Source organism: Strigops habroptila, chromosome 5, assembly GCF_004027225.2.
Source record: "Strigops habroptila isolate Jane chromosome 5, bStrHab1.2.pri, whole genome shotgun sequence".
Lineage (NCBI taxonomy): Eukaryota > Metazoa > Chordata > Aves > Psittaciformes > Psittacidae > Strigops > Strigops habroptila.
The window spans coordinates 33,168,058-33,195,963 of NC_044281.2; the positions used below are offsets into that span (position 1 = coordinate 33,168,058).

General features: G+C 35.6%; 1 protein-coding gene across 8 annotated transcripts in view; it reads right to left on the bottom strand.

The window, feature by feature from the left end:
* Positions 1 to 916: 916 nt before the first annotated feature.
* CCSER2 (coiled-coil serine rich protein 2) overlaps positions 917 to 27,906 on the bottom strand; it is a 73,465-nt gene continuing 46,475 nt past the window's right edge. For 4 of the 8 annotated variants that reach the window (XM_030487460.2, XM_030487461.1, XM_030487458.1 and 1 more), the window contains exons 7-10: positions 25,890 to 25,973; positions 23,957 to 24,043; positions 23,363 to 23,461; positions 917 to 6,123 (exon numbers count right to left, since the gene is read on the bottom strand). In XM_030487460.2, the coding sequence (XP_030343320.1) occupies positions 5,302 to 6,123; positions 23,363 to 23,461; positions 23,957 to 24,043; positions 25,890 to 25,973 (1,092 nt within the window). In that variant the 3' untranslated portion in view covers positions 917 to 5,301. Of the gene's footprint in view, positions 6,124 to 10,539; positions 10,580 to 15,183; positions 15,269 to 23,362; positions 23,462 to 23,956; positions 24,044 to 25,889; positions 25,974 to 27,906 lie in introns of all 8 variants that reach the window. The other 4 variants (XM_030487463.1, XM_030487462.1, XM_030487465.1 and 1 more) reach the window with 2 other exon arrangements.

Below are 27,906 nucleotides of genomic sequence, written 5' to 3' on the forward strand. Positions count from 1 at the left end.
AGCTGTTTCACACCCAATGATCACACTGACAGGCTTATCCACCACTGTAACACAGTCTAGTCCACCAAGTAAGAAAGAGCACACTTATCCAACAGAACTACAAGGCAGGAGGACCCACAACATGTAATTACCTTTCTGGGTCTCAGTTGAGGAAGGTACCTAAAACATGCGTTTGAACTTGGCAACCTTATGCAGGAGTTGCCACACCCCAAAAACCTGTGAAAGTCTTTAAAGATCATCTTGAAGCTCAAAATAAAGCCTTAGGTTAAGGATTAAAAGTGTCCAGAGCATTTTCTAAATGTTCTTACCTCAAACTACAGGACTGTCCCTTTACCAATCCCCAAAATGTGATTGAAATTTCAAACTTGAACTTCCATCTACTGAAACAAGTTAGATGAAATTAGTGGAGGAGATCTCCTTTTCTCTCAAGAACAATAAACCATTCAAACCATGGGCAAAATACTGATATACAATTAGGAACCTTTTATGAATGTTTACATGTATGCACACATTGCATTGATTTGGACTCCTGTGGGGAAATAATTTTCTCAAAGTAATCTCTTATAATAATAATTTTAAGTATTTAATTACATAAGAAAATCCTACAAAATACTCCTCTCAACTCTGCACTATAGGTGAAATAACATACCTTTAAAAACTAGCCACATCAGTCCTTTTTCATCTGGAAACAATACATTAAAATATTTAGCTTTTTTTATTTGTTTTTTTTCTTTCCCTTTAATAAAAAAGTCCCATTCTAAAAGCCTGCAAGTCTGTTGGAGAAAGACAATTCCATGAGAAAACACTGTAAGCATAAGCATAATCTCCCCCTCCCCCAAAATTTCCTGTCTACAGCCCTGTAATTCTGCAGTCAATGACTGAAAAAACACACAAGTGAACAGACAGGAGAAACAGATACTTATTAGAATTATGACTTTTATTTTTATTCACTAGAGCAACACTGAGGAAAGAATTTTTACATACAGATTTTTTTAATCAACTTTACAAGCAAATATCCAATATACAGTATTTACTCTGGCCTGGGTTAAAAAACAAAACAAATGAAGCAGATAGTAAGGGTACCTCTTGTTTTAGCTAGTATTGAATTTAAGAGTTCACTGACACTGGAATTATATTGTTTTTATTGTGGTGCTTTTACAGTTACGTAGGCAGTGAGCAGCTTTACCACAACAGTGACTAAATTTCCTTGATAGCATAGTTGTAAGATGACTATACTGAGACCTACCACCAGGATCATGTATTAAATCCACTCTGCTCAGAAAAAGCACTGCAACAAGATCAAGAATAGCTACAGAAGCCCAATTCAAGAACGGATTCCATTTGTATGGCAAGAAAATGTCTATATTAGGAATATTATGTGCTGTGCAAAACCAGAAGTACTTCCCCCCAACATGCAACCTACTCAAGTATGACACTTTAAAATGTGCACATGGGTATGACATGCAAAGTAAATCACGCACATGGTATTCAGTTTTCTAGCATCATTACAACAAATCAGCATTTAGTTGAAGGATGAAATGAATTTTATTGACCTATGATGCAGTCTAGTTACTATGCCTAGTCTCACTGCTATGAGATGTAAAGTTGAGGAACCCTCTTTTTTTGCAACTATGTGAAAAAAAGGTCAGTGCTATTTTAGATTTTCAGGGCATTTGTGATTATTTTGAGAAGGTCCAGGAGATAATATTGCACTTCTTTTCTCAAACAAAAACATACACTGGGAACATTATTCTCTAAGGGTTATGCTAAGTCCTAGGGAACTTTTGCCATTGGCCTTGATTTGCAGTAGGAAGTGCTAGCTTTAGGGAAGGGGAAGGTAATAATCCAGTTGCATCATCAGTATGAAAATTCCACAGTAAAATTAAGCTATTGCACGACAAAAAACTCAGTACACTATATGAATATTTTTAAACATGCTGCAGTGCATATCAATTCTGTGAAAATGATGTGAAGATACCTTGGAAACAGCAACACTACACAGCAGGAGGCATCTAGATTATTTTAGGCACAACTTCAAGCAATTAAGCTCATTTAAAGTGCAATTCTGGGGTTTTTTTGTGTGTTTATTCATTTGTTAAAATGCGTAGTTGCCTCTGTACACACAGACTGAACAGTAGTTTAATATTTTTGTGAATATTGCACAAAAGAATGAGAAATCAAACAAAAAAATGCAATAAACCAGTTTTTGAAACCTAAAAGAAAAAAAACAAAAAACCCCCTAAAGGTATCAAATAATTTAATTTATGCATTTAAGATAATCTGCACCAGTACTGATGATGTATCTGCACCTTCCATTAAGGTAGATACATTACCTGAAAATACTTACTTAATCCCATTTGACAAGCTCTACACAGAGCCCTCTTACCCGTCTCCTCCCAACCCCTGTCCTTCACTGAAGTGAAACTTCAAACTTCAATTTTTCTGTCTCAGCTGCCCATCTACTGACAGGCTTTGCTCATACTCTGGACTTGCTATACATGCAACAGAGCCTTCTCTGGTAAAGTCTGAAGAGCCAAAATACGTAGCTGTCTTTAGAGAGATGCGAACTCAGCAGCTGAATACAAATACAATTCAGGCTAGCATCTGTCTCATCCATGACAAAATCCTGCTCAATGTCTCACTAATCTGTCAGAACAAAATGGGGAAATGCTACAAAAAAAAGAATATAATATACTTATTCTTCTTTAACACAGAAAAAGAAAAACCACAACAGAATAAATATATTTTTGCTTTTCTGGAAAAAAAAATAATTACAAACTATCTTTTTTATGAAAACCCTGATCATCTCTTTGCTTTGTTCCTTAATTTTCAGTAAAGGTGCAGACAGATAGATATCTATACTTTTAAATGTAAACATAAAAATTTTAACATCACTAATTCAGGCTGCTGATACTTCTAGAACAAGAAGCAAAAGTATTCATGGTGAAATATCTGTCAATAGCATTAAGTGAAAATAATCTTTTTACGCGAAATCATACACAACTAAAAATAAAATCAGCTTCTCTTCAAGGAAAGTAAATGTAAAAAAACCCACCTTCCATAGAAATCTATATGGACCAGAAAACGAACCAGGAGTCTGATCATTCCCTCAAGCAGTTTTAAACTCCCAAGAAACACAGTTAGCTGCCAAGACCAGCTAAAAGTCAGTTTTATTTTCTTATTGAAAGTAAATACTTACAGCAAAAGCCATCTAATTCAACGCTTTTCAAGGAAAGATTTTTTCCTGGAGAATAATTGTTACAGCAATCTTGAATTGTAGTTCTTTTGATCCTGTATCAACTGTAACGTTACCTTTATTACTTCTTGCTCGCATTGTCTTCGCCCCAGTTAACAGAAAGTCCTGCACGTCTCTTATTTCAGATTGATATAATCAGTTTTGAAATAGAACCTCCTCTATACCTATTTTTCCTCCCAGGCTTTTAATTTTTCCACTTAATTGTCAGATAAAACAATTTACAGTGTGACCAATCAAAAAACTTTCTTGCATATTCATTATGTACTGAGAAATTCAGGTGAGAATTATATTTTTTTCCTTCTCCCATCCAACTAAGGTATCCATGAGGATACCCCTATTTAAAGGGCTTATATTACAGAAGTTGATTATTTATTTATGAAATATCTATACCTATTCACTTTAATTCTTTCAAAGAAAATACTGCAATCTCTCAACATCCTATAGCTAAAGCCTAGAAAAAATATGTTTCATTTTACTGACATTGTATGCTGTTCAAGAACTGATTTTGAGCGAAGTTATTGTAAGAGCCTACTACCATTGATTTTAAAACCAATCCAAGAACAGGAAAAAAAAGGGGGGGGGGGGAACCCAAACCACTAACAAAAAACCCCCAACCAAACCAATCAGTAACATCCCAGAGGAAAGAAGGGAGAATTGGAGATGAGACATAACATTAAGTTTCTGGAAAGCTTCACTGAATATGCACATATTTAACTCACAGCACAAATGTCATGGTCCCACAGTTGCACCACGATGGGCATATATTTCCAGATCACTTTCAGAAATAACATTTCTCCTAGAGAGCAGGGTGGTGTGGGGTTTTTTTGTTGTGGTGGTTTGGTTTTTTTATTTCTCCCAAAAGCTCCTTCCCAGTTATCACGCACTTCTTCAGAAATACAAAAAAACCCCAAACAAACTAGAAAAAACCCAAACCCAAAATACACATCTCTGAAAAACTCTTAAGAGTACCAGCTCTGGACTAGAACATAATAGGATTGCTCAAAGCAAATAAGCGGGGTTCATATTTTTATAAATAGTTCCTTTTTCATACAAGTTTTATTCTGTAAAATAGTTTCAAATTCTTACACATATGGCAAAGTTTGTGCAAAATTCAAGTCAGGTACTTCAGAGTCTTTCAATGTTAAACAGAAATCAATAAATACAAGTAGTACAATAAAAGTTAAAAAATATTAATTAAAATGCATGTTGTGCAACCTTGACACAGGTGTTATGGACCCCTTATTCCCAAAGGCTCCCTACTTACCAAATTGTAAGAGCCTATTTTGGAAGGTTTTGCACAAGTATCCTTAGCACTGCATTTCAAAAATCTACCCGGTAATGTGTCTATTCAACAGAATAAAAACATACCACAATATTTTAACAAATGATGATGTTTAAGAGAGAAGATTCACTTCACCCTGTGAAATCTGCTTATTGTCTGTGAACAGTGAAAACAGGATAAATAAAGAACAGAGTAACTTCAGATTACAGCAAAACTAAACAACACAACCCACCCAACCCATCAGATCAAATAACATTAAATATGTCAGTCTTAAGATAAATACAAGGATTTTTGCATAGGCCTCTGGAATACAGAGTCAGAATTATGGCCAATAAAACATCTGCTAGCAAGTCTAATCTTCCACTGCTCTAACTTAGCAAGTACTCAGAACCAAGAAGATAAAACAAATAGTAATTTCATTGTCTCATAACTCAAATAAACAGAGGTAAGAAATTATTTCTGCCATCCTGAAATACAATAGTGCAGCATTCTGTTATTTGTGGCCACCACAGACTTCGGTATTTGTTTCATTCCTAAGATCACTGGGAAATAACAAGCTTTAATACAGACCTGCAATATAGAGAAGCTGCACAGCTCATAACATAAGCCTCTGAATATCAGGATGAGTATGCAAACATTAAAGAAAGATGCTTTTAATATTCACTCAGGATTTGCAGGCTGAAGATAAAGCAGCCTCAAAGGCAGTCGTAACATAGGAAGTAGTTTAATGTATGGCATCATTCAATGAGATGTAGGTATGTTCTCAGTGTGTCTTTGGTTTAGGGAGGCGGGAATGCCGATTAGAGGACAAACTATCCCCAGAATGCAAACCGGTATTCTGTGTTTGAACGTTTTCCTTTCTCTGTACCGGTGGCTTTGGGATGTTAGTCTTCAAACAGGTGTTCTGAGGCTCTGTGGATACTGGTGTGGATTTCTGACTGCTCACTTGCTTAGATTTGACAAAGGACGTAGTTGGTGGGCGGAGTTTAGACACTTTCTGACTCTGTTTACCTTTTAGGTTATCCTGACCAGATGTTGGCTGTAGCTGAGCTGAACTACTTAATGGTAGAAGCTCACGTTCCTTGGAAGCAGCAGAATGGTTTGCAGATGGTGCGAGAACGGCCATCGTAGGAGGCACTAAAGCATTTGGGGGCTTTGCAATTCTTAAAGTCTTTGGCCGAGAAGCCTGGTTTGTGAATGAGGGTTGACCTTTCACAGCTAATTCAGTCTGCACCTCTCTAGCATCAGCTTGTGTGGAGGTCTGAAAACAGGAACGAGATAGTAATGTACCTTCTTTATTACTAGCCACCTCTCCATGGTCTTCAGTATTTTTGTTTTTCAAATTTTCCAAATATGATGCATTCTCATCTTTCATGTTTAACTGCATGCTCACTAAAGAGTTTACATTATTGAGGCTATTTGTGAGAGAGACATCTGCAGCATTTTGATTCTGATGATTACTATTTTCATGCAGACCATGTTTAGGATATTCACTGTGGGCCTCGATATGTGGCATTTTTATTAGTTTTCCCTGGGCGAGGTCTGTGGAACTGGGAAGGCTGCTGGAAGGCTGTAGTACTTGAGGCTGTTAAAGAGAAAATAATACAAAAATATATTAGGCAAAGAAAACATCAGGTAACATTTCTGAATCCAACGTGCGCTGACAATGCTTGATAAAGGCTGTATATCTGATTTTTTAAAATCAAAACTTTGACTTTGGCAAAACATGATGGCTCATGGGACGTGTACAGATGTGACTTATAACTTCAATGGAAAAAATTATAGCAGCACTGAAATACACAACATGAAGACAAAAAAGAAACTGATTAGCTTTAAAAAAGAAACATGTAAAAGGTATGGTTGATGGTTTCACCCAATTCTGCAGGACAGAGTAAGAATGGCACACAAGTACTGATCAATTCTGACTGAAGTGCTTAATAAACAAATGCAATGGCTATTACACTGTATCCATCTTTTAATTTCTCTTCACTGCTTACCTAAGTTAACTATCCAAAACCTTTTATCAGTGTTCTGTACAGTACAAGCAAGAAAGGCGTTTAATGGACCACATGAATTTACAGTGTATCTTCCTTGCCTTACTGAAGTCAGAAACTTTGATGCAGTTATGTTGTAATTAGGCTACTGCCTAGACTTCGGCAAGTGCTTTATTTTGAATGGATTTCAAATAGGCTGATAGAGAAACCCCCTTCAGCAAAGCAGTAAAACAGAGTGCACGTGAAGCTAGAGATCATACACTACCGCACTGACAACCAAGGGATAAAGATAACTTAATGAAGACTTTACATTTTATCTAAAGATGCAATCTAATCAGACACGTATCAGACAAGAGAATTGGGTCATTTCATCAGACAAGAATCTTTTGGGTCATTTCTATTTTCTTTTTACTCTTCCCTGTAAAAAGACTGTAAATATTAATGTGTGTGCTAGCTTCACAAACATATCCTAGACCTGCAACTTGTATACAGATCTTAGAAGAAATAGAAAAAATTCTGTGATTCATGGCAAAACCCAAAACCTATTAAAACTCAAGCCATACTTTTAGCAAGTTTCAAGTTTGGATGAATTTCTCATTTTCTTTATAAAGGAGGGAAACTGAACTACTACAAGCCAGTTTTACCCCTGAACTACTTGAATTCTTACCAACTGATTGACTGTATGTACATAGGCTTGTATCTGTTTACTAGTGAAATATAGTCAGCAAAAAAGAAGCAATGTTTCTCTTTAAGAGATTTGACTAAAAATGACACTTCAGCCACTCTTTTGAATTATTCACAACTTCTAAATGAGAAAGCCAGTTCTTTGGCTGTTTTTTTTAGCTCTTAGGATCAGCAGGAAGAATGTAATGATAAGCTGTGCATGCCAGAGTCCTGTTACGTCTAGGGTTTCTTTAACCTTTTCATCTTTTCCCTGGCAGGATTACTACTGAAAACTGGATCCTCAAAATTCTTCATCATGAAAAAAATGTAATGGTAATGAAAGAAATATCAAAGTTTCCAAGCTAATTTTGACTTATTAGCGGTTTTTCCCCTTAGAATATACCAGTTCTACCTGCTAGCAAAGGCAACATCTAAGCTGGACCAGTAACATCAGCAACTGATAGACAGGTCAAGTGCAAGAGCAGCCGGAATATGACTCTTTTGGAAATAGAGAGGAAGAGGGGAAAAAAAAAAAACCAACAAACAAACAAAACCAAACAAACCCTCGAAAATGGTGTCAAATGAGTATCAAAACACCATTTCTTATGTGACCAAAACTAGCTTAGCTTTGTGATTTCCTTATGTCACCTTGACAAGCTTAACCAAGCAATCCTAGGTGAAGGTATTGCTGAACACAATAATTCAATATATATATGTTAAGAGTTACAGCTTAGAAGACCTCCAAATTCTCTTGATATTTTTGTCATTTTTTAGTGTTTATGTAATGGGTTACAGAAGTCATGATCCTTCCAGCTTAGGAGATGACAGGCAGAGGTTAGCCAAAATGATTTTTTGACTTGAGACCTCGCCTCCAAACACAAAACTGCTAAAAATGAATGCAGAAACCAGAGCAAAACATGCCTGATTCCCTGTCCTGGGTTCAGCTATAGCAGTCATTTTTCTCCTGCTTAGTAGCTGGTGCAGTGCTGTGTTTTTTAACTTTCAGCCTGGGAACAACGCTGATAACACCGATGTTTTTAGTTGTTGCTAAGTAATGTTTATTCCAACCAAGGACTTTCTCAGTCTCATGCTTTGCCAGTGAGGAGGGGAAGCCGGGAGGAAGCAGAGACAGGACAGCTGACCCAAACTAGCCAAAGGGGTATTCCATACCACAGCACGTCATGCCCAGTATATAAACCGGGGGGAGTTACCCGGAAGGCCCAGATCACTGCTCGGGTCGGGCTGGGTATCGGTCGGCGGGTGGCGAGCAATTGTATCCTCTCCCCTTGTTATTTCACTAATCGTTATTATCATCGGTGGTAGCAGTAGTGGTTTTGTGTTATACCTTAGTTGCGGGACTGCTCTTATCTCAACCCGTGGGAGTTGCATTCTTCCCATTCTCCTCCCCATCCCTCCGGGAGCGGGGGGAGGAAGAAGGGGGGGGGGGGGGGGTGAGCGAGCGGCTGTGTGGTTCTGAGTTACCGGCTGGGCTCAAACCACGACATTCCCATACAAATACTCAACAAAAAATTCCTAATCCTACTTGAAGTTTAAAATTAGTACATTTATAGCAAATAGTATTGTATCAAATTCTAATATGTAAAACTAATTATCAGAAAAATTTCCCCGTCACCTATAAAAGGTTTCTAAATGCTAGTCTTCAAACAATGCAGACAATTATCTAAGCATTACAAATCCTAACTTTATATCAAATAATCCTAGTTACGCTAATCAGCAAAATGAAAAATTTCTAAGTTACTATATTTGTCTGGAAAGTTGAGTTAAACACAAACCCAACTGAAATACAGCAAAGCAGTAAGTTTTTGATAACGCTATTTTGAGTTCTTTTGACAAAAACTAAGTTATAGTTCAGCTTTTCAATTTGAATAACTTTGCATTTTTACATATAAAAATAGCCAAACACATATTTTCCTTATTATTCTTCATAACCTAAAAAGGTCTAAGCAGCTTAATATCCAGGAAGTTAGCAATTCAAACGTAGAGAACAACTACATGCTCAGAATTATGAGGACACTAATGCCCTGGTATCATTTTTGCTAAGTTGTTTTAAATAGTGTACTGTTTTCTAATTTTGTATTTCTACTTAGCCAAAGTCTTCCCAACTATCACGATTGTAGATTTTATTTTCTTCAAATTCCTACATGCATTAACATCCAAGATGACACTGAAAGCTGAAAACCACCATGTCCAAAATATGCAAGCAAAACTTCACAAGGTATCTAACACTGAAAACTGTATTATCTTCATCCACAGCTTACATGTTTGCCTTATATACATGTTTTTCTTTTACTAGGGAAGTCTTAATAAATTATGACTATGTTATTAGTCAAAAAACCACCAAACACTCAGCAGAAGGACTAATACTTGGTGAATTCCATTACAAGAAGGAAGAGAGATTGAAAGATAAACAAGCATTCCACCTTTTAGGCACAGTATTTTATTTCATGGAAGTCTTAAAGTTTATCAATCATCTGAAATGCTTTGGCAGTGCTTTTGATAATGTTTTGGGGTGGGACAGACCATGATTCCTTGTAGACTGCCATGCTAACCAGACTTCTATTTTTGTCCCACAAAGAAAACATTCAGGTGGACAAACACCTGCATTCCTTTGGGATGCTCCTAAAAAGTAAAATTGGTCTGTAAAACATTTCAGGCACAACGTAACTGAAGAAAATTAGTTCTCCCGTAATTGAAAGTACATTAGACAAAACACTTTGTGCACATGCTCCTTTTTGCATAACAAAGCAACACACATTTCCGTACTGGCAAGAGCTCCAAAGACTTGCATGTATTGATGCACCAGTCAAAATTACCAAATTACAGTCCCTACCACATTTACTTCAGAGAAATAAGAGAAAAATCTCTCAAACTGAACTGGCCGCTACATCATCCAGAGAAAAATGACAACATATCCACAAACAGGATTACCATTATCACACAGTTATTGAACCACTGAGAGTGTCTTAGCTTTGTGGTGGAAAACTGAGACGAGTATGCTATATTGAAAGAAGTTAAATCAATGCGGTCATGACAGTGATATTTACTGCAATATCATTACTTTAAGATTCCCTTCACTTTTGCTTTGGTTATTCTGTATCTCTAACATCAATCCCCAGCTTGATTCCCTATATAATACCTCTGTAGAATAAAATAAAGACATTTTTTCCCTGCAGTATTTTGAGGAAAGAGGGAAGTGAAGCAATGAGAAATCTAGAACTGCATGCACATCTCCAATAGACATGCATCATGCATAGGGCGAAATAAAACAACCCAGTGAAAATGCGTGAGGAGGAGATGGGAAGAAATCTGAAGTTGTACTGTACCACGCTTTATCACAGAAGTAATGGACTAACTTCTCAACTCCTTGCCAATAGCATAATGGGAAAGCAGAGACAAGAAAAAAAACAAGGACAATGATGTCAGAGGACCAAGACAAAACAATGAGCAGTTGCCATGACAGAACCGCAACTTTTCACCATTAATTGCAATTACCATGTTCCCCATTGTTTTTTTAATCCACCTTCCAGAAACAAAGGTAGCAATAGTGTTTAAGTAATGAAGTACAGATTAGATTTATAGCAAGACCTCCATAGAACAGCTTTGCTCTTATAACTTCAAGTCTTTTAACACAGTAAATCTCTTACATTTCAAATACTGTTTAGACCTGTAACTAAAATTCATGGGTATGATTACAACTGTATACATCAAAAATATTTGCATTCACACACATACATGTTAGATATCTAAAACGAACAACGTCATAAGATACACTGCATGACAGATTCTGACCATGCTGCCCATAGTGTTCAATAGCCCATCTTCCTAACAACTCACAACCTTGAAGATACTCCAAAATACCATGGTTTCCTTTTGGAAGAGGGATGTGGGGGGTGAGGTGGAGGGAAGGGACACAAACCCTGCTACATAGGTTTTTCATTTTCTGATCAGTTCTGATATCCCTTATCTCACTGCGTTGGCACAGGATAGGCTGTTATTTCACAGGCCTTCATTCAAAGACACAGCCTTGCTGAAAGGCTAAACTGGAAAACTCTTTATTTTCTACCTCTGAAAAACATCATGGTTTCCCACCTTAAAGCTGTAGCATTTGCCAATACCTTAATTTTGGAATTTTTTTTCCTCCTTTTTAGCTAGCTATATTATACCCATATTTTAACATTGTAAAATAGGATTCCACAGTATACAGTGTAACTTCAAGCAGTCCTACAATACAACCCTATTTTTTTTTCTTTTCTTTTAAAGCACCATTCACCACAGTGTGAGGGTAGTAAAATAACTGGTAATACAGCATAGCATTACTTTTTTCTGCATAATCTGTATAAAAACCCCAACTTAAAGAAAAATACTGTCTTTCTCAGGGCAAAATTACTTAAAGAAATACGTAACTACAATAAGGCAGGCATTTCATCCATAAATACAGATATATGAGAAAAAAAAATTCTATGATTCTATGAAATATGACCATATGTAAAAGTTTTGTTTGCAAATATATACTTAGTTAGGTGTAAGATACCTAAAAGATTTCTCTTTTAGTCCAATCAGCAACTACCCAGCATGGGAGAAGGGAGCTTTTCTTAAAAGAAATTTCTTCATATAGCTGAATGCTCATTTCTCAGAGCAAAAATAATTACACATAAAGGACAGTTATTCCAGGACATTTTTAATAATTTGTCACTCTCTTAACCCAAGTCATAGAACTTCCAAGATAATATTCTGAAGCCGCTTTGGTTCTAACACCAGCACTTTGTACACCCTACATGGAACCTGAATTAGTTAATAAATGTTTGGAAACATTTCACAGTGCTAAGCAAGGTACCTTAAAAAAACCAAGCAAACAAACAAACAAAAAAAAAAGCAACCATGAGAAAGCAAAGCCTGGACCTGATCTACAGTCAACGTGCATACAGCAGCTTTCTTGCTGGTGATCAAAAGCTATGTGTCACCTGATAGAATTGCTTACATACAAAAAGGCTAAATATTTTTTTATGAAGTGGACAGTAAATACAGACGTGAACAACTGCAATGCTTGAGTAACGAAACAGTTTTCATCAGTGTTTCTGTGTGGAGAAGCACTTGGGGCAAGGGGCCTAAGAAGAACATTATAATATCCTTGTATTACAACAAGATTTCATGCTTGGTTCATTGACAATGTGTATTCTAAATGCTGGGTTTCTAGAGCTGCACCATTAAAACTCCAAAATACAAATGCAAGTTTTAAATTGTATTGAAAAAAATTTGCTATGTCATCAAATTATATCCTATAACCCAGAGAAAAATAAAGGAAGTTGAGTTCAAGACACATATGGGAATTATAGGAATAAAACCCACACAATTTTGTTCATAAAATGACAAAAAACAATGTACTATTATGAAAGTGTTTATGAAATACAAAATGCAGAATTGTTTCCAAGGCTGTTGAAACAACATGAAGTCAATAAATGTGGAAATACTAAAAATTAATTCTTATTAAAAGCGCAAAACATACATCCAATTCTAAAGTGCGTTAACAAAGCACAGTAATATGTTAAGCTCATAGGGCAACTTAAACAGTAAGTATGCTAACATTGTAGCTGGTGCTAATAGACAACTGTAAGCATATGACAGTATTGTAGTATTACATAGCAGGGATATATTATCTGTCCTGTACAGCAGTAATTATATTTAGTTGTTTATATATGGTAATATGAACAGTTTACAGATTTATACCCTCAAAACCTACAGTGCTTGTAAGTGATCTATGTATCCATCAGCTATCAACAACACAGGGAAGAAACCTGCAGTATTCACAAGAGCAAACGGTATCTTAGGTTCAGGATCCAAAAGGTAAAACAGAAATGCTGAATTCTGATCTCTAGACAGAAAACACAGCTAAACAAAAGCTGAGGCTACTTCATGTTCCCATCACCTTTGTTGTACTACTGCAAAAGAACACTAACACTGACTTTAAGGCTGTTTTCCTATACTCAGTGGCAACAACTTATCTCAGTTCTTGCCTCAAAACCCCCTATCTGGCATTCCATACTAGCTCAAAACCCAGCAGACCTAAAACTACCTAACCAAAGGAAGAGGTAATCTGAAAGAAGGATGTTAGTGATAATTCCAGTAATATTCTACTTCACGGGACTCTTCACACAGCAATAAGTCATTGATTTTGCAAGTGGCAGTAAAAATGTCCAAGAAACCTCCTAATTTATACTATGTTTTTATTCCCCATATCTATTTTTTGATCAAACCAAACACTTAAAGAAAAAGGCTAGTAACACTCAGTTATAGGAGATATTTATTTTCCTAAGCAATAGGCTAACTAGCCTAGGTTAATTTCTCAAGGGCCAGTTTTCATTTACTTCATTTCCTTTACTAGTAATTCATTGAATTTAATGTGTAAGATGTATACTAAAAAAATCCAACCTCCTTTAGTAATGGAAGTTCAACACAGAACCCTTGAAAAAGAAGCTGCTTCCATTATTTTGAATTCAATTCTCCATTATTGGAAGAATGACCGGTGGGGGCTCAGAGAATTGGTAAGAGATTAGCAAAGTTTTCTTCTTCAGTAAAGCAGCCAAAGTGAATGATGTGACACCATCCTCCCATTCTGCCTCTCGGATCAACAAGTCCCAAACCCATGATATTCAAATGCTCGTCAGGTCTAAAACTGGTCTTTTAAAACTCAAGACTCTGCTGACAGGACAGCAAAACAGCCAGGCTGTGCTACTGCTGCCCTCTATCCAGAAGCAGAAGACAAGATGATCTTACAGGTTCTATGTTCATTAACACACAGCACACAGAATCCCACATTAAACATCACAGGAAATGGAGCACATCCTTCCGTTGCATAGAGAAAAGCCTATGAGACAGGCTGTGCATTCCTGATGAGTTGTTGAAATGAACATTGTCACAGAAATATCAAGAGAGTATTTGAAACAATACACAAAATACAAGGTTGGGTTGTTTTGTTTTGTTTTTTTTTCCTTGTAATTGAAGTGAATTAGGATTATAGCAATCTGGGATATATGTAGACTTGGTATTCCAAGGTGCAGCTTACTCTTCAGATCTCCACTGGGGCTGGAAATCATACTTTGTTTCCATAATTTTCTTTTCCTTTATTTCTTGTCCAAATACACTCTTGGTCTTTGCTAGGCAGTCAAACACACTGTAATTCTCAAATTACAGTACAGTTTAAAAATATAACTTTAGCTTTACAAACTAGTTATATTTCTTCAAACAATTATTTATAATGCAATACCAAAGCACAAAATAAGACTTACCATTTCTCTATGTCTACGTAAGCATACAGTTTTAAAATCAGCAATTGTCTTTTGTTTTGCAGATCCAAGCCAAGAGAACAAATGCATCTTATATCAGCCCACATTGTAGCACATAAGGAATGTTAATAAATCATGCAAGTTTTGTAACAGCCACTTCAATGTATTAGAAGCCTTTTTACAACAAATACCGAGCAGGGGGGAGGGGAAATTAGTTTCATGGAAGCCATTCTGGAAAGTTAAGAAAACCTCTCATGAGAGGCGATGAAAACACTTTCTCACTGATACTTTTTTGTATGCCCACAACATTTATGTAAATATATCCACATGTGCAGACTTAGGAGCAAACAGAACACATACACAAACAGGATAGCATAACACAGCCACTGAAAATAAAGGGAAAATGCAGCAAGCAAGATTTATGGTAAGACAAGACTGAAAACAAGGGCCTACTCAGGTTTGCCTGAAGAACTACTGATGTAAATCAACATTTAATAACTGTTATAAAGACATAAGTTGTAGCTGTTTATACACTGGCTGAAGGAAGCATTTTGGTTAGCCACAGACTATTGTGTATGCCTGTAAATCTGCCTGAGAAAGGAGGATACTACAAGATGAACAGTGCGTGCAAAGGGGAAGCTTCTACTGGAACACGGTGAGGGAGATGAGTGAGAGGTACAGACTCACTCTGTCTGCGGTGCGGTGGAACAGTCCGAGGGATGCCCTGGAATGAGCCCTGCCAGGGAGAGAAGGAGGGAGCAGAATACCCACCCTGTGCAGAAAGAGAGAGGGGGAGAAGTATAATAAAAAAAGAGAACAGGATAAAACAAGACACCAAAAAGCCACACCATTCTTTTTTTCCCCCAGAAAGGTATCATTATATTTCCCAGTTGTTCTACTTCATTAAAGCAAATGCTACTAAAGCCCAGAAGAAAAAAGAAAAAAAAAGAAGAAAAAAAAGACATTATAATGTCCTAAATCAGTCAGAAATCTTACAGAATACCTCCATTTTTACTCAACAGGTATGCACACATTTCTGTTAAAGATGTTTTTAAGGGGAAAGTATAGGAGCTGAGCTTTTCATGCTAAAAATACATGCTAAAAATTTTATTTTTATAGCTTTCAAAATGCCTCACCAAATACTAAGTTGCTTAACACTAATCTACTGGAAAACCACTCAGTTTTAGTTTACAATAATTTCTAGTGCATAGAAATATTTTCTAGCAAGTCCTAGTGCCTTAGAGTCCACTCACATTTTGTTAGTATTATTGAATGCGAAAGAGAAGGGGCGACATATAACTGTATAACCGCTTTCCTGCACTTTGCTCTTGGAGCTTGGGTCTTCCATTACAGGATCAGAGAACTGTCACATCAACGCCACACAAGGCTTCCCTGTCAGATGTTTCAGATCACCACCAAAGTGACACATTGTGGCTGCCGCAATCTCAAGCCAAGAAAAAGTAATTTTATGCAGTCTTTCATCTTCTCCATATCCTTACCTTTAAAAGAAATCTATCCAATCTGCAACTGCTCTCTTAAATCACAATCTTGATTTCCTATTTAAGCAAGACAGGTTTAAGTCTTTACAACCCCTTCACTGTTTAGCAGCTGAAAACTTCTGCTTTTATGAATATTGGTGCTAACAATAACAACTGCCATTGCCTTCTAGCTACCAGTAACCAGTAGATACCAACAGCAACCAGTTATAGCTACTCTTTCAGATAGCAGGCATAAGATATCTGAAGGAACACCTGTATCACACAAAACAGGAACAAAGTTTGCCCCACCTCTTCAGTTTCTCTTCTGGCATATCTGCTGCAGATCATACTGCCAGAGCTGCACAAACAATAAGGAAGTATTCTATTTCCATACTTCCTTTAAAAGAATGTTAAGCACCATATTATTTCTACTAAGAGATATTCTGCATTTATTTATTCTAGGAGAATTTTAAACACTGATGTTCTAGTTACCCTAATCGAGTTAGATTTTATCCACCACTATTCCAAGTGCCAGTGCTGCTGAGATGTAACTTAAAATAACACACACATTTAATCAAGTCTTGGAATTTGCTAGCCAGAGTACTTTTAAACTAGAACAGGAAATAAAGAAAAAAAAAAAATATCTGACAAGACTTCTTTATTCTTCTCCAGAAGTGGACACAAAACAATCACTGGAGTAAAATCCAAAATGAAACAAGTTCTTTAATCCAATTATCTCTAGATGGAGATATTGATTGCCTAACATGTTCTTACAGTCCTCCATCAGTAGCCATTAATGCCAACACAATTTTTAGACTGCCACATGAAAGAACAACAGTACCAGCTTCAGTCAAGCAATATGACAAAATGATATAATATGTTGCATCAGCTGAGTAGGTGTTAAATACAGCAATATTCCTGGGAATTAGATTAATCAATCAATGATTGATGAGACATAAACAAAAGCTTTGGATTTTCACAGTGCTGTACAAACAAACACTTCATTTTTCAGGCCTGTTCACATTTCATCCTAAATTATGTCAGGAACAACAACAAATTCTTTCCATTCTGTAAACATAACTGAATCTCCAGAGAGTAAAAAGCACACTATCATTGTAGGTCTCATCTTGTAGAGACTTGAGTTGGCAATGAGCTCTTTACAGACAACTTTGAAAATTTTAATGCATTAAGGAGAGAGGGGAAAATTTTATATCTTCTCCCTTCCTCTCTCTAAAAGAGAGATTAAGACAAGCACAAGCCAGCTGAGCTACATAGCAGTTACGATACTATTATAAAAGCACAGAAATATTTAGATGTCTTGATACATTCCAGTAATTTTTAAGCATCCATACTGGCACTTCAAAGCCCCACACTAAGTATAGTCTTCTCAATAGTTCTTCATGATATTTAACCATTACTCTGACTAGAGAAGTAAATAAAGAAAGTGCAAGTAACCTCCTTTAGTGTTTTGTCTGCTAGACTGAACGGCTCTCCAGACACAGTTCAGTCCCCTACTCCTGATTGCTGAAGAATTTTCTATAGTCTGAGAAGAATAAGTAGCTCTTCCTCTGGTAGCCGTCTTGAGAGCTTACACTGCTCCATATAAGCATATGTCAAATAAATACCAGATGTCTTGGGGGGGTGTGGGGTGTGGAGAGAGAAATCTTCATAAGTATTGTTTAATTGTGTATCAATTAAGGTAATTAAAATCAACACCAATTAATTGAACCAAGTAACAACCATGAAATACAGCACTGGGAATTTACTAAGATGGGTGTTATGACTTACACCCATTTCACAAATGATAAAGGTTTTACTGATCCCACAGATACAGCACATTAAGAGGTAAGTATCTACAAATAAGCTTGGCTTTTGAAAAGATGACTTTTAATAGTATTTTACACAACTCCAGGAAATTTACAAAGCTTTCACCTTTAAAAAACTCACATCCACCCCCTTCCATTATCAAATATGAGCTGAGGTTCCCAAGAAATCCAAAGAAGAGGAAAAAAGAAACACACACTAATAAGCACATCTCTTCAGATTATGGTAGATATTCAAAATACACAGAAAATGTGGCAGTTTCCTCCTAAATACAGAGAAGAAAAACCTGAATGACCATTTATTTTATGCTTATTAAAAAGAGTCTATAAAACTCATAAGCAAGTAGTGTTAGAATTGAAAGATGAGAACGTGACTTACCTCAGCTTCTATAAAAAACAACCCCAAAACATCTGCTGGGATTCTTCTCGGTTCTCAAACCTAGTCTGATGCAAGTTTTTCCAACTGCACTTTAATTTAAGACAGCAGTCAGAACAGATCCTGCCCCCAGCTGTTATGTGTATCCAGCCACTAAACTCAAATCCCATTGATCTCATTTCCCAGATGCTAGAATTGTTAAATAGCAAAAGCATCCCAAAGAAGTGCTTCAAAATTTTAAACATCAGGCAAAACGGGAGACTTGGGAGTGGAAAAATAACAGGAGCTGAAATAATGCAGCCTACAAACCAGAACAAAACGATGAATGTTCTTCACAGATCCTGATGAACCGTACAAATGCTGCTAAAGATATCACAAAGTTCTGAAGCTTGAGGGTAGTAGGTTTTGGTGGGGTTTGTTTTGTTTTAATGGCTACTATGAAGATATTAAGGCCATTTTTTCCATTGCTATGAAGAGGCCTCAACCTTAGAATAAGCAACCACATGAACAAAAAAAAGCAATTGCTTCTGCCCGAAAAGGACAAGGTTTCTAAGGGACCGGTACACAGTAATTTTAGGCCAACAGCCAAATATTCCAGCTCTTTTCCCAATATCCAAATCAGCTACTGCTTTAAAAGTCTTTTCTGTTGCAGGAACAAATACACAAAAGATTCATTTTTACCCATACAGCTGGAGCCTCTGAGCACTTCCAAGAGCTGATTTTTGCTGCATCTCATATACAGTTGTCTCATATAAACTTAGAGCTCCACATCATGAACAAATCTAGAATGATATACTTTAGTATCAATGCAAATCAAATGTTTTTGCAGCAGTCTCCTCTTGCTAAGCCTAGCATCCAGAAAGGGATTATGAATGAGCAGTTCTGATATGCAATAGTCTTTTTTGAAAGTATTCATGTGAAAAAAAAAAAAAGAAAACCACAAAAAAACCCAAACCAAAACAGGTCTTGTGTGCTGGTTTACACTAAACCAATATGAATTGCTTGTGAAAGGCTTAAAAGACCTCTCTTCTGTGTAAGTGCCTACATGTTATGCTCAGTCACTGTAACAGTACAAGAAACAGATGCACAACATGACTGTCTAGTCCAGCTGTGGTTCTGTCTCGCCAAGAATGTACATTATAATGGATCAGCAAGCAAACAGCAGAATACTAGACAATGAGAGAAACCTAGTCTGGATGTGAACACTAATATAGTGACTAGGCTTCAAAAGCTGGAAGTATAAATTCATATTTGCAGGGTCAAAGCATATAGGAAGTTCAATGCTAAGGTGGAAGGAGATACTAAAAACAAAAAGACAACAGCACACAAAGATAGCTGAAGTATTACAAAAAATCATCAAAACAAGTGCCATGAAAGGCTTTGGAATGGCAAACTGCAACAATAGTTAAGTGGAAGGCAAAGAATATCTGAGTGCTGAAGTAAAGAAGAGGTGTAGCAAAGAATATACATGCTTCCACATGAACTGAGATTTTTTTTGTTGTCATTTTATCAGAGAAAAGAATGAACAGTTAGGAAGCAAAGCTTATTCTCATCACTTCATACTGGTCCAGTGTGAAGGAAAAAAATCAGCTTTTACTGTACACTAACTACTGTTACAGGGCGTAAGAGAGCACCCATGCATTATGCTAAGGAACTGGACCTCAGTTCAATGTAAGTTATTTTCAATACCTTCTTCCAGGTTTTGGTATTGTTTTCTTTCTTCCATGATAGCTGAACGATTGACATCCATTTACTGGAAGTGAATTCCATATAAGAGGTCCTTTCATAGGAAATTCTTTTAGAAACATCATGGTCTACCCTGTTAGTGAATACTTACCAAGTCTTTATCTTGAGGATGGCTAACCAAAAATAATGCTTCAAAGTTTTCATTGTCTATATGAACAGTTGGAAATTACGTAAATTTTGAGCATACTGTGAGGACACTACTTCCAAAAATACCATGTAACAGACACAGCAGCTAGGCAATACGTAGCTACCTATTAATTAACATTTATTTTCAGCCACTAAGTTTTATTACATAAGTACTCAGTTTCAAGGATAAACTTAAAGTTACATAGCTTCCATTTATGTACATATTTATCTTTAAATAGAAAAAAACCCACAACCTTAAAGGTATTTTCAAAAACTGGTCTCTAAAGAGAATCATTCTGGATGAGTTTATAATCACACCAGGATGGGCAATGTTCTAGAAATATCTGGTAATAAAGAAAGAAACAGATAAGATGACTTTTTAAAGAGTTCATTTAATGGTTTCACTTGTCCACTTACCATGAAAATGATCATGATATAAATGATCAGAAATATTAGACTGTAGAAATGCAATAAATTGCAACTCATATGGTCTCAAATTCCTAACTGAAATCCTTTAGTAGCTGATTTACTAGTTTATTCCAGTATCTATTCTTTATGAAACACTACACATTAACAGCGTTTTTCAAGCACATTTCTGGAAGCATTTAAAGTATTTCTTGAAACAGTAATTTACTGTGTGTTCCTAGACACTTATCAAGGCTTCAGATATTAACACATAGTATCAGCTCTGCTAGAATTTGGTAACCATCAGAGTAATCTTGAAAGGTGGAAAACCAAATTAAATTAACTTCCTGATATTCACCATCATTTAAAGTGATTTGCAGTTCAACAATTATAAGAAAATATGAAATAGTTATATATTCATCAACTTTGATAACTATTACCAAGCTTAAAGAAGAAAAAAAGCTTATACAAGCTTCAAAAGGAGCTATTCTCTCATTGCCAAGACTTCAACTACAATTTGGTTTTACAAAAGTTTAGTCTGTATAAAAACTTCATAATTTCATACACAAACTACATTTCATGATTCATACTACATTTAGGACCAATAAACCTAACTTTTCCCAGCCTGCACTCTTAAGTCCAGTATATTAAACCGACCAGAAATGTTAATAACGTGAAACTTATTCTAAGTGAAGATAGTTTACTTAAGTGTCTCCTGCTGTTTCCATGTGTGGTACTCGTAGCTCAAGAAAACAGAGCCAATTGTCTCTTCTTTCTATTGCAAGCATCATTTTACATCATTGGGTTACAGATCAACAATGATTTCATGCCAAGGTTTTTTCTACATTTATCCTTCTATTAAGCCATGCAAGGAAGCAGACAAATAAATGCATGTTAGCAGAGAAATGATAAAACCAGAAAGTTGAGGTCAAGAACTGAAACTTGGCTACAACAGCAAGACTACTGTCCTACTTTAAGAAATCCCACATCAAGGAGCTCGTATCAATTTTTATTTGCTTACAGAAACCCTAAAAATTGCAAATATGCAAATAAGACATTTAATAAAACCAATCCCACGCATTCTCCCCAAAACTTTTCAGCTATCATTTATAAATAAAAGATCCTGAAAAAGCAATAAATTTTGAAAATTTGTCAACACTTCATGAATTTCCCTAATTCCTTTAGCAATTTTCAAGTGAAACTTTACATGCAGATAAAAATACCAAGATGTTTATAATGTGCATCTAATGATCATATGCCTACATAGGTATAAGTATCATATACATATGTATACAGGTACCCACATGCATACACACACCAAACCATAAATACAATAGAAGGTTTTTAAAAAAAAAAAAAAAAAAAAAAAGAACAAAAAAACCCCCTCTTCTTAACCTGAACAAAAGCGTCTTTTTGAACAAAACTACTGAATAACTTTAAAGACATATACTGACCAACCTGACCAAAACGGACAATTGGGCTAAATGACTCCTTTTACCCAAGATATCAACCCACATTCCCCATCTTCTCCAATATCTTTGTCTTATCAGTTAATTCCACAGGTTGCTCAAACTAATGCTCTGTACTTTGCAACTAACTTTCAATGGTTACTAATCTGTTTCTGAATTTATGTGGAAAATGGGATAGGGAAAAAAAAAAAAAAAAGGAACATGGAAACAACAATAGCCACTAACCTAGTAATAGTATCCACAAGAAAAAACATCTAATGAATATCACATATATGAAGTTAAAGCTTAGGAAAAAGAAGCAACAGAAGAGCTCAAAAGCTCCAAAGTCAGAGGAAAAGAGAAACAAATGGGATAAGCAAAGACATTAAACATACATTCTGGAACAGAAGTGTCAAAGGAAACTAAAAGCTACTTAAGGTTATGATCTTTTCACATTGGGCTCTTATCAGGCAGAAAACTGTTGGAAAGCATGGTGTCAATAGGATAACGCTGTTTGCTAGCAAGTGGTGAACATACAGAATGGTGGTATTTCTATTTTAGCACTACATATTTAAAAGAGTAAATTCAAAAGGATAGCAGGGGTAATTTATCTGTACTACAACCTTACATCAAGTAACTCAAGGCAGGGAAAAAACAAAGAAACAAAAATCTAACCCATTTTTAACCTTTTAAAGAACTCTCTTAGAATTATCTAGCTACAACAGTAGCTTCAAGATCCAAAGACTATTTGCTGGTAACTGACAAAAGGTTTTTTTATCATTCAAAGGCAATTCTTTATTATTATTTAATACCAAATATGTTGTCCCTCCCCCATCTTAAGTTTCTAGTAGTGTTCCAGGAAGATACATGAAGCAAACGTGATCCATGCGACAAAATATGGGAATGAAGATGTCCTTTGTCAAAGTGATTTTCAACCAAATATTTTTTTAATGATTCCAATTATTCAAATAAATGATACAAATAAAACTAAAGAAATTAAAATTATTAAAATAAAAGATTAACCATTCTTTTTACACTTACGGACAGAAATTTAGAATATCTTGTTGTTTTTTCTCAGCAAATGTGAGAATGTCAACAATGAAACTTTAACTATTAAAAAACCCAAATACAGATACCTATGACTTTAAAATGAGGATATAGGAAAATATGTAGGATTAGATATACAGCTTGGACTGACTGTAACTTATATAGTGCAAAGGGAGACTATTTTAAGAGGAGACTTGTAAAGTTTAATTACTTATTTTAAAAGAAATAGTTGTAATAAATGTTTAAATAAAAGGGTTGCAAAAGAATGCAAGAGATGAAGAGCAGGAAGCATACCACTCTCACATACAGCACAGAATCTCTTAAGCAAGGCCAACTTGTGTTGACAGCGGAAGTAATAGAACTGGGGAATGAAATGCTGAAAATCATAACCAGGAAGGAATGGCATATTTTACTCACAGAACTTCTCCTCCAGGAGGTTTGCGTAAATTTATCAGCATACGTGCGTGTTGCCCCTGTAGGTTTTTGACTGTCTTTCTGGCAGTTACATCTAGTAGCCTTAATCATCCCCAAAAAGAAGAAAGGAGAATTTGTTAGACAATAAGTCTTTCGAAAAGTACATCCAAGGCCCAGTGTTCAAATACCATGCATTACCTAACAGTTGAGCACAATACAATTAAAATGTAGAAACTAGTATTTACAGTGCTGTACAACTGCTTCTTTTCCAAAAGTATATTTAGAAATAATCTAGAATAAATGTTGATTTCTGGAAAGTCTTTTTGATTCACTTATATTTCTGAAGCACCACACTCTTTAAGTTGCCTTTTGATAATTACACACTAGAACATGTAGAATCGGTCTGCTAGCTGAACCTTTACAGACCCATGAGTAAGGTGCATCTAAACAGAACCCAAATCTACCTTTGTTATAATGAAAACATAGGGAAAAAATTAGACATCTAGCCCTCTAAAATCCTTCATAGGAATTACTTATTGAAGTTACACTCTGCAGTGCACACCTGGGATTTTGTTAAGCATTTAGCACTATACTTACAAGTTGATGCTCTAATTGGTTGATTGTTTCATCCTTTTTCTTCAGTTCATCTTTAAGCTGCCTGATCTCATTCAGCAGATCGTCCATCTGCAATAGAACAGTGGGCAATACAGGGGTTTCTATAAGGGCTACACAATCTAAATCTACACCTCTACAGGACATATTACATCAGATGTTCATGGAGGACTGGCAGTAACATTAGCACATGCTTTCCTCCTCCTATTCACATGGCGAGATGGGCTGTAGGCATACAACCTGAAGAATGAAGAAACTTGACTAGAAATCTCTGCAAGAGACTGAATTGAGCTGACCCACTAGATTTTCAGAATAAGTAAATTAGATGTATTTTTCACACACTAATTAATCTGTTGTACAAGCAACTGACATCATGTAGATGAACATCCCTAGCCACCAAACTGTACCTATAGTCCTCATTATCCAACAATAAGATATACTGAAGCTTAAGGGTTAAGTGAATGGCTATTTAAAAATCATTAATATAAAACAACAGAAACAAGAAAAACATCATTTAGAAACATAAGCCATTTACTGCATGCAAACAGCACAACTGATTTGAATATATCCTACTAAAAACTGAAGACTTAAAATAATTATGCAAAGTTCAGAAGTTAAAAAATTGGTAAATATGCAAGAGTGATTTTTTTTTTTTTTTAAATAATTTTTCATCACAAGGTCATTTTGATGTATTTTCTAATTGTGCCATTATAGCTAGGCCATAAATTAAGGGACATATTTCCATTTAGTAGAATACATCTACTATTTCAGTTTCACTAAAGGTTTTATTAGTTACTGCTTTAGAACAACACCCCGACCGATTCGTTGTGCAATTTCTCAAACCGTATGCCAATATCAATTAAAGAAGTGACAACTCAAAATGTCAGTTAAACCTAGCATTTTTTTGTTAAGAAGTTAAAAAGCAATACTTTTTCCTCTAGGAATTAAGACTAAGATTCTAAGAGTTTGAGGGAAGTGACTGTAGAATGACAAGCAAAAGAAATACATCAGACAACAAGTAAAGAGAAAAGAAAGCCTAAGTGTTAACAGGGTTAATAGAAACCAGGGTTGCTAAAAGATGATGTATATGGATCTATAGTTTTGGCAAGCCTCTTAAACCCTGAAACAGGTTTTGGACAGATGACCTTAAACAGAAATAAGATAAGTGTTCTTCCCTTTCAAGAAGTACTTCTAATTTCATTGCATTTTCAGCAAGTATTGCTCCCCTTGCATAAGTGCAGGATCAGTGATCTTTCTATACTGACTTTACAATATGAGCCAAGCAACGCTAGAAAACCTTACCACTGTAGAAAGCACAACATTACAAGTCCGTGACCATAAAAGCTGATCCTTTTTGGAACACCCATTGTGATTGCTTCTTTCTTTAATACCCATTCTAAAACAATAAACTCATCTTTGACTTTGTGGAGTTCATGTTGGTTACATCTGCAATATCTGCATTATCTCAGGGAAAACCTACTTTAGCTTAAAGATATTTCAAACTGAAATCTACAATAAATGTAAGGAAACAGAGTAAGTAATTGTGTAAGTATTGAAGGATTCCACTTCAAAGCAAAAATTGTGTTTTCAAATTCTAACACTTATTGAGTAGGTAGAAAATTTTTGAAAGAAGTTACCTTGTTAATTCTCACATGACTGCTACAAATACCAAAAGGTAAAGTTACATTAATTATTTAAACTGTGCTAGCATTTGTAAGTATGTATTCTAAAAGGTCAAATAAACCTATTTTAACAAAACTGGAAAGATGAAATATATAAACATTTGCTAGGTTTACATTTAAATACAAGAAAGAAGCAAGAAACACTACTTTATAGTTACATGCATTTTTTTTGTGTGTTTCTTAAACACAAACAGGTTTGTATCTCTTATCCTGTAGAGTAAATTGGTGTTATTTACCTTAAAAGTTGACTCAGGTTCTTGCAGTTCTGGACTTGATGGAACTGAGAGTCGAATATCCTGGAGTGACATATTTTCATCATTCTATCAGAGAACAAAACCAAGAGCAAAAAATCAAATTACTTGCTGAAACAACTCCCTTGCAAATTTGCTTTCAAAGATGGAAATGCATCACCTCTCTGTGGAACCAGTTACAATATCTGACCTCTGTCACCATGAATTCTTTTTTTTTTTTCCCCCTGATAGGAAAGCCTCCCTTGCATGTGTACAGTGTCCAAATAAGGGTCATGAACAGCCTTTCCTCACAAAGCCCAAGGAACAGCCTTTCCTCACAAAGCCTAAGGAACAGCAGCAGCTATATCGAAGTATGATGATTTGCACAAAAATCTGGTACAGACTGGCCATTGTGGTCAAATGTGTTATATGAGGAAGGAATGGTGATGTTATGGGATTTTAAAAGCTTTGTTTCCTTTAGTATCCATTCAAATAATGTCTAAGCAATATCAAAACATACAGCCAAAATATTTCAGCTAGGAATTCTTCACTAAAAAAAGCAACATTTGCTACCGTGCAAACTAATATAAAATGAATTTACAGCCATCAGAACTAAATATCAATTATAAAAACTGTAACCACACAAAAGCATTCTTTCACCTGCCATGACAGCCATGAATTCTGAAATTAAGCACAGCAAGTAGAAATAGAAATAACAATCAAAGATGCCAAAAGATGATTGCATAGGTATGTCCTGAAGCACTTACACTCCTGTGAAAAACACACACACACAGCCATTATGCGCAGTACTCAAACCTGTGGCACTCCATCCTCAAAAGGCTGAGTTAGGTTACAGAGTCAAGTCACAGACTGAACAACTGATTGTTCAGTATATTCTTGTATAATCAGATTATTCAGGTATATTCTTGGGTTATGTTCTCAGGTTTGTACCATGATGTCCTGATTAATCGCTGTGATACCAAACTACAGTACAGTTATTTTTTTGGTCATGGAAGATCATAACCCCATTTCCTTGGTATAAAAAGATTTATGTCCCCCCCCTCCCCCACCTCCCTTTCTGTCTATCTCCATCTGCTACCTTCTTAAATACAAAATAAATGAATCTTCTACTTTATATTTTTTCAGGTTCTCAGACTGAAGTGTCTTTACCCAATGACCTCACTGCCTAACATTGAATTTGAAAAATATAAGAGCAGCATGCTTCAAAACCTGTCTAAAACTACTCTGAGGCTGAGCCAGGAACTCCCCAAAACCCACAAGAGTAAAACTGCTGCTCAAATGCTAAAGATCAATTAAGGGAAAAAAACAACAATAGACCTATTTATGTTCTTTATGTCTGAGAGGTATCTTTTTTGCTTTTTAATCCATAAGAAATATTTCTTACAAATTTAACTAAATTGCAGAGAAACATCAAGGTTGTCCAGCTGCAAAAAAGCAAAAAATTAAAATGAATGAACTTTTAACAATTCAATTTTTACTTTTTCCTACAATCATCAATTACTTGCAGCCAAAATATATAGAACCATCAGCAGTCTTAAATGATAAGAATACCAAGAACTACGATACAATTACAAATTGCTTTTATCATACTACAGACAGTTAATTTAACTTCACTTAGATTTAATTTTATAATTTGCAGTTATTTAGTATTGGTTTGTTTTTTGTGTTGGCTTTGGTTTTTGGTTGGTTTTTTTTTTTTGTTATTGTTGTTAGTTGGTTGGTTTTTGGAGGGGTTTTGCTTGCTTTTTTCTTTTTTTTTTTTTTACCCTTCCTTTTAAATGCTAGTAATTGTGAGAGCAGTCAAATTTCAAGGCTTCTGACCCTTTAACATAGCAAATATTTCAGCTTACACTGTCCAATGCACAGCTGTGCTCAATTCACAAGTAGCAGTTTGTCCCTTCTGGGCAGATCACCAGCAAGTGACAAGCTGACAAAGCAGCAGTTTACAGTCTATGTTATGAACAACTTCTAGCAGAGTATTTTTAAATAATTCGCACAATAA